At 31.2% G+C, this 8,407-nt stretch overlaps 1 protein-coding gene across 1 annotated transcript; it reads right to left on the bottom strand.

Moving 5' to 3' along the window:
- Positions 1-5,045: 5,045 nt before the first annotated feature.
- LOC140438727 (uncharacterized) lies at positions 5,046-6,392 on the bottom strand. The gene has a single exon (XM_072528372.1). It carries the CDS (start codon positions 6,390-6,392, stop codon positions 5,046-5,048), a length of 1,347 nt encoding a protein of 448 aa, XP_072384473.1.
- Between the last annotated feature and the right edge of the window lie 2,015 nt (positions 6,393-8,407).

Raw genomic sequence — 8,407 nt, 5'->3', positions numbered from 1 at the left:
TTCACTACAAGATAAACCTTCCAATAGACCTAAATTGTATTATTTTTTCAGGAAATAATGATATCCTTTATGTACTTCATCAACACATCATAAACTGTAAAATTACTAACCAATTTTGTATGCAATTCTGCGAAAGAAACTAAACGTAAAGCACACAAAGAGGGCTGAAACCTCCGAGGGGATGAACCGGGTTGACGCCCTAGCGCGAAAAAAAAAAAAAAAAAAAAAAAAAAAAAAAAAAAATATATATATATATATATATATATATACCGAAAAACCCACCACTCTCCGAGTGTACCTTAGTTTATTTTGGATTGACGGTCGTACTCCTTTTCTCTCTATATATATATATATATATATATATATATATATATATATATATATATATATATATATATATATATATATTCTCGCCAAAGCCATAAATTCCACCGAAAAAAAAAAATCCAAATTAAAATACTTAGGGTGTAGGTAAACCAAAATACTTTATTCATATCCACAAATTTTTCACTTTTCAATGTTAAGTAAAAAATGTTTAATTGCAAAATATGGTTATTTTTTATTTAAAAAATATTTGACAAAAAATATTCAAATAAAAAAAACAAAAAACAAATAAAATTCAATCATAAAGAAATTGTTAGATGTGACACCCATCTTGTTCTAAACATAATTGAAATCGTTTTTCACGAGATCGTTTCCTCTTTAAAAGGATTCCATATTGTCTGCCTAATATTTAGAGGTACATCATCAAGAAGGCAAGATTTTTCTTCGCGCAAAAATTTTCTGTCATTAAGATTACCATCAAAAAAATAAGGATATAACATGCGATCCCATTATTACTCCCCATACGTTCACGGACCACCTGTGGTGACGATGAATCTAAGATAGACGTGAGGATTTTCATCACTGTAATAATGAAAGTTAACAGGTCCATTATAATGGAAAGTGCATCGGAAAATAAACAGCATCATAAAAATCTTCATCGGATACCATTTTATTCATAACCCATAAAAAAATCGATTCTTTGTTGAAAATCTGGTTGATACAAGTCTTAATGCAACTGTAATTTATAGGGATGGAATTTGTCTTTTAGTATTATGCATCCAATACTGCTCTACTTTCCCTACTAATGTACAGTTTCTAATGTACAGTACAATACAGTTTCTCTACTAATGGCCCTATGACTTGTGTGTGGGTTTTCTATTAGTGAGCCAATAAATTCGTTATTATAATCGTCTGAAACAGGTTGTAGATATGTCGATCCGAATGTCAGTCACTATTATGGTAAATACAATTAAATTTAATGGTTACTTTGATGGAATCGAGCGTTTTGTACAAAATATGCTTAATTTAAAAAATAGGTATTTACTGATTAACAAGTGAATTTGGGTATAGTGAATACTTATATGGAAGATAATTTAAATGTTTTCATTATAATGTGGGTATAGAATACCGGGTGTTACATTTAAAATAACAATATAATTCAATGTTACATGTAGAAATAATTCACTTAGTCACTTTGAACAATTTCTTTATTATTGAATTTTATTTGTTTCTATTTTTTTCATTTGCCTATCTTTTCTTTTAAATATTTTTTAAATAAAAACAGCCTTATTTTGCAGTTAAACATTTACCTAACATTGAAAAGTGAAAAATTTGTGAATGCGAATAAAGTATTATGGTCCACCTATACACTATGTATTTTGTTTGGTATCTTACTTATTTTTGTAAGTTTCAGCCTCTTTTGTCTCTCGAAAGACCCAAGGCACAACGATTCAAATAAAAAGTGCTGTTTTTAAATTTACTTTAAATTTAACTGTTGGATTTTGGTATAGAAAACACTTATATGGAATGAAAGATAATGTAAATGTCTTCCAGAATACGGTAAGTATAGAATAAGAGTATGCCATTTAAAATAAGAATATTATTAAATATCACATGTAGGCCACATTCCACTAAAATAATAAAACATCCTGTTTTATTTCGTTGGTGGTGGATATTATAAAAATAACTATTCTGGAGAACTTTATTTTCTTTTTATTAAAACATATAAACTTACATTACCGGCTCTAACTAGCGGCCATCATTGTTGTCTGTCAGCTTAAGCTGTCTACACACTAAAGTTCATGATCTTAAGCTGCATACAGACTAACACAAACAGTAATGTCTAAAATAAAACTTAGATTCTACTCTAAACATAAAACTTAATTCTTAAATATACAACACGCTTTTTCTTTTTTTTTTTAACAAAAACATTAATACAAGAAAAAGTCCTTAAGATAATTTGGTTTTTTAGTTTTACGTCTGTCGGAAGGGTATTCGTTTATTTCACTATTTTTATCAGTTTCTGAGTCACTCTCAAACACCAGCTCTATGTTACTCTCAGTTACTTGATGTATGTTACCTGAGATGGACGGCTGTTCCTCATTATTACCAACAGGATTGCCACAGCAATTAGCATTATCTTTGGAGTCCTCATTCTGTGCTGTTTCAGTTGAGGTATTTTGTGTTTCTATGACTGTGTTTTCTAATTCATCAGCAGATTCCATCTCAGATGACATATTTACAGTCTCATTATTTTCAACATGGCACATCAAACTAGAACTAGGAGCATCATCATATAATAAATTTGAAAAATAAGACTCAGAAACTGTAACTGGCAGGTTGGTTTTATTTAATAACTTTCGATTTCTTCTGAATTGTTGGCCTTTTGTATCAACTAACAAATATGACCTCTCATTATACCTATCAACTACTTTACCTTTTTGCCATGAATTATTCTTCCGGAATAACACATTATCGCCTTTCTGAAGAGTAGGTAAGTTTTTAGCTGTTTTATCATAGTGATCTTTCATTTTTTGTGAATTTGCTTTTAATTTTTCTGAAACTACTTGTGGATCAACAATATTAGATTTTAAATTTTCAGAAGAAATCGGCAGTTTTGTTTTGACAATACGGTTCAACAATAATTGAGAGGGAGCGAAACCTATACCTGTAAGAGGCGTATTTCTGTATTCCATCAAACAGTTTTGCAGCTCGTTTACGTTACTAATTTTTTTTTAGCATATTTTTACATATCTGAACATATTTTTCCGCAAAACCGTTTGATTGGTGGTGATCAGGACTTGAGAACTCTAATTCAAAATTCCATTCCCGAGCAAATTGTTTCATACAAAAACTATTAAAAGGAACATTATCTGCAAAAAATATATCTGGGATACCAAATTTTGAAAAAGTTTCTTTGCAACACCTTATAACCGTATTAGCAGTTTTAGGAAATAACTCTATCCAGTGAGAGTACAAATCAACAATTAAAAGATAACTTTTTGACTTAAATTCTAAAAAATCTGAGAATAAAAACTGCCATGGCCTTTCAGGTTGCTTGTGATTAATCAGCGTTTCTTTTTGATTTAAAGGTTTGTTCAACTGACATGGTTCACAGTTTTTAATATAAAATTCAATGTCTTTTGACATTTTTGGCCAGTACATTATTTCCCTAGCCCTTAGTTTTGATTTTTGTATACCAAAATGTGCAGCATGTATTAGACACAGCATTTCTTTTCTCAGTTGAGCAGGAATAATAATTTTTTTATCAAAGAAAAGCAAATTATCTGACAAATGAATATGTTCTTTAAGGTTATAGTAATATTTTACATCAGGTTCAAGTTTATGAGGATTTTTAGGCCAGTTTGATAAACAAAACTTTTTCACTTGAGTCAAAACCGGATCATTTTCTATGGCCTTTTGAAAACTATTCTTTTTTTCTTTTGTCATTGGTACTGACAGAGAAAGAGCATGAACAGTATATTCTAATTCTTTGTCAATTGGAGTTTCGGTTTTTATAAAAGATCTGCTTAAAGTATCTGCAACATACATTTTTGACCCCGGTAAATATTCAACTTTAATGTTATATTTTAACAATTTTAACAACATTCTTTGTAAACGAGCAGATACATCATCAAGATTCTTTTTAAAAATTGAAATTAATGGCTTATGGTCTGTGTGAACAAGTATTTCACGACCATATATCCAGAAATGAAATTTCTCACACGCAAATACTATGCCCAAAAGTTCTTTCTCAATTTGAGCGTATCGAATTTCAGAACTATTCATTGAACGAGAAGCAAAACTTACAGGATGCATATCTTGCAATAACACACTACCAATACCTTTACTAGAGGAATCTGTTTGAATTAATATAGGTTTATTGTCATCAAAAGGTTTTAAAATTGGTTTATTAGTTATAAGTGCCTTAAGTGCATCCAACTCTTTTTGGTGAGAGTCATTCCACTGAAATTTTACATCATTTCGTGTCAAATTTCTCATATTTGCAGTTAATTGAGATAAGTTTGGCAAAAATTTTGAAAAAAAATTTAAACAGTCCTAGTATTCTAAGCAAATCATTTTTGTTTAATGGCTTTTCAATAGCCATGACAGCTTCAATATTTTTTTTAGAAGGTTGTATACCATTACTTGATATGTTTCTTCCCAAAAAATTTACCTCACTTAACTTGTATTGCAATTTTTCTAAATTAAATTTAATATTGTATTTTAAGGCCCTTTCTAAAATTTTTTTAAAAGCTTCATCATGCTCTTTTTCATTCATACCACAACAAATCAAATCATCAAAATATATGTAAACATTAGGAATATCCCCAAAAACCTCCATATTTTTTTTTTGAAAAATTTCAGGAATACTGCTAAGTCCAAACGGAACCCTGTTAAACTTGTACCTACCAAATGGTGTATTGAAGGTGCACAAATCAGAACTTTTTTTACTTAATTGTAGCTGCCAAAATCCATCCTTCATATCAATTACTGAAAATGTAGTTTTACCATCCAGCTGGCTAAGAAGCTGGTCACATTTTGGAATACTATAGATTTCCCTACAAATGTAAAGATTTAAAGGTTTAGGATCCAAGCACAGTCGTAGTTTACCATTAGGTTTTTCAACTATCATCAAAGAATTAACCCAATCAGTAGGATATTCTACTCTTGATATAATATTTTTTTGTTCCAGATCATTAAGTGCAACTTTTAATTGATTATGTAACGCTAATGGTACCCTCCTTTGTGCCTGAATCAGGTTTTGCATCAGGTTTTAACTTAATGTCAACCATGCCTGGAATGCAACCTAATCCCTCAAAAACTTCTGGAAACATTTTATGTAATTCATTAATATTTTTTGGCAAAGTAATATTTGAATGAAATAACTTATTCTGCACTGTATTTATACGTGAAATCATATTAAATTCAATACAATCTGCTAATCCTAAAAGAGGTTCTGTATTTAGATCTACAATAAGAAACTGAACATGTTTAACTTGATTTTTATAATAACATTTTAAAGTAGCATAACCTAAAGGCTTCGATTTAAAATCTCCATATGAGACAATTGTTATTGATGATGGGGTTATATCTTTTTGATCTAGCCCCACCAATTTAAAATATTTTAATGGCAAAATGCTTGACTCAGCCCCCGAGTCAAGCTTAAATACAATATTCTTATCAATAATTCTAATGCTTTCATACCAACTTGAAATTTTATTAGATTGTTTGCTTTCCCAAACAAAAACATGATCCTCATGAGAAAGGTGATCTTCGTTACTTACAGTTTCCACTTTACTTGTTTGTGCAGTTGCTGCCATTTCATTTACAACCTCAACTTTCCTGGCTTGATTTTGTGATATGTTTTTATCTTTCCAAAAACACATCTTTGCAAAATGTCCTCTTCTTTGGCACACTGAACATGTTTTATTAAAGGCTGGACATTGTCGGATAGGATGTTCCATATCACACCTTCGGCATTTGATTTTTCTTAAGACATTAACCTCTGTAGAATCATCATCTGCTAATAGTTTTATATGTTGTTTTGTCACTTCTATTGACTTACAATAATCCTGTATTTGTTGTAATGTCATATCAGGCTCTCTTAACAACTTTTGTTGTACTTGTTTATCATGTACACCCAAAACAACTCTGTCTTTTATCATGCGTTCACTATAAGATGTTTTGCATTCATCATTCTGGCATAAAAAACTACAATTATCAGCTTGATTTTTAAGTTCTGTAACAAATGCATCCACAGTTTGATCCTCCTTTTGTGTAATATTATTAAATTTGAATGTTTCCATTGTCACATTTCTTTTTGGGAGAAAATATTCATCAAAATTATTGAGTACATCCTCCAGACTGGTTTTCTTGTCTTTGGGAAAAGTATTATATACATCTAAACATGATTCCCCCAAACTGTGTAACAGTAATGCAATTTTAATTTTTTCCTGTGCTGAATCCTTTCCTGCTGCTAGGAGATATATTTCAAACCTTTGTTTCCATCGCGGCCATTTGGTTGGATCGCTTACATCAAATGTTTCTGGTGCCCTGCACTCCATTTTATCAATTTCCTAGAGGTTTTCCAAAAACTAGAGTGGATAAACGCCCCTTCGTATTTCTCGTATTCACACACTTTCTGCTACGAATCGCCACTTACAAGCACGTTAAAACACACTTGAGACCATGTTTTATTTCGTTGGTGGTGGATATTATAAAAATAACTATTCTGGAGAACTTTATTTTCTTTTTATTAAAACATATAAACTTACATTACCGGCTCTAACTAGCGGCCATCATTGTTGTCTGTCAGCTTAAGCTGTCTACACACTAAAGTTCATGATCTTAAGCTGCATACAGACTAACACAAACAGTAATGTCTAAAATAAAACTTAGATTCTACTCTAAACATAAAACTGAATTCTTAAATATACAACACATCCTATGTGATGAAATGATAAAAATTTAAATATTATTGATGGCCGTAACTTGGCTAGGTATATCGATAGTGTTTGATGTGTTGTACATAACCACGACATACTTCATTTATAATTATTAAAGCTTAAAAATTAGGAAATCTTCAAATATTTCAAAAATGAAGAGAGATAATTATAGGAAACCCTAATGTAGATTGAAAGCTAAGTAAATTTTTCACACGACAGACTAATAAAATACAGGGTGTTTCATTTAAAATAAATACGTTATTACAGCTTGAATTTGCTAATAAAACCATCTAATGTTTTGACCAACCTGTAAAAAATTTTATTATAATAAACATCTGTTTAAATATGATAAATACCTAATCTATGAATAAGACTCAAGAAAAAATTTGTCTACGATCGAAAAAATCGAAATAAATCAAAATATTCTGTTTAGGTCTAGGGAACTCAAAAGTATAGCATATTTTTTAAGAACAATTCAAAAATGGCATCATATATAGAGTGTTTCATTAGAAAAAATATAACTTTGATATACCACTCTTTTTGGAGCACCTTGTATAATTCATATTATTTTAAAATTGTAGTGTTAATGGCTCTGAAAAAGCTTTAAATATCAAGTCGTTTTCCGTACAGAAACCTATAGGATGAATGGCGTATAGTGTATAAAGACACTTTTGCTAAACGAAACAAGACAAGATAATGAGTTAATATTTTGCCCTAGATCTATCTATCTATATAAGGATTTTTACAGCTGTCGCCGCCTTTCTTCTTTCAGCCAACGTCTCCAGTCCTTTCTGTTCTGCCATTCTCCATCTCTAAGGTCTCGTCTTTCCATGGCCTCGTCCACTTCATCCCTCCATGATCTTCGAGGTCTACCTCTTTTCCTCCTTCCTATTGGGCTCCAATCCGAAATCTTAGCTATCCACCTTGTATGATCTGTTCTTCTCACATGTCCATACCAAATTAAACGTTTTTCTTCGATGTAGCTGAGTATGTCTTGTTCTACTGCCATTCTTCGTTTTATCTCCTCATTTCTGATGCGATCCATTTTTGTCACTCTGCAGCTTCTTCTCATGAACTCCATTTCAGTTGGTGTGATTTTAGACCTGTTTCGTTTATTTATTACCCAATTCTTTGCTCCATAGGTCATTATACTGCGTACCAAGGTGTTATAAATTCTCTTCTTTGTATTTCTGGTAATCTGTCTATCCCACAGTACCCCGTTCATTTGTTTAATACATGTTCTTGTCTGTTCTAATCTGCTAGTTATCTCTTGCTCGGTGATTCCATTTTTTGAGAGTATGAATCCTAAATATTTGAATTTGTCAGTGCCGTTAATTTCCCTATTATCGTCCATTTCCAAATTTCTCACTGGTTCTTGCTCTGTTGTTAAATATTCGGTCTTTTCTAGATTTATTTTTAGTCCATTTTTTGTGTATTCCTTTTCTAATTTTCGGAGCATATAGCACGGATCTTCTTCATCTTCAGCCGTTACCACTTGGTCATCTGCAAAGCTTAACGTGTACAAGAAGTTGTCCCGGATTGGTATTCCCATCCCTTCACATTTCCTTTTCCATGGTTTTAATATTTGTTCGAGGAATATCTTGAACAGTGTCGGAGATGTAGAGGATCCCTGC

Source organism: Diabrotica undecimpunctata, chromosome 4 (genome assembly GCF_040954645.1).
Source record: "Diabrotica undecimpunctata isolate CICGRU chromosome 4, icDiaUnde3, whole genome shotgun sequence".
NCBI classification, from domain to species: domain Eukaryota; kingdom Metazoa; phylum Arthropoda; class Insecta; order Coleoptera; family Chrysomelidae; genus Diabrotica; species Diabrotica undecimpunctata.
This window is presented reverse-complemented; position numbering and strand designations above follow the sequence as displayed.

What these genes read in the sequence shown, in the direction of transcription:
- LOC140438727 (XM_072528372.1), bottom strand. Translation starts at nt 6,392, where the DNA reads ATGGAGTGCAGGGCACCAGAAACATTTGATGTAAGCGATCCAACCAAA.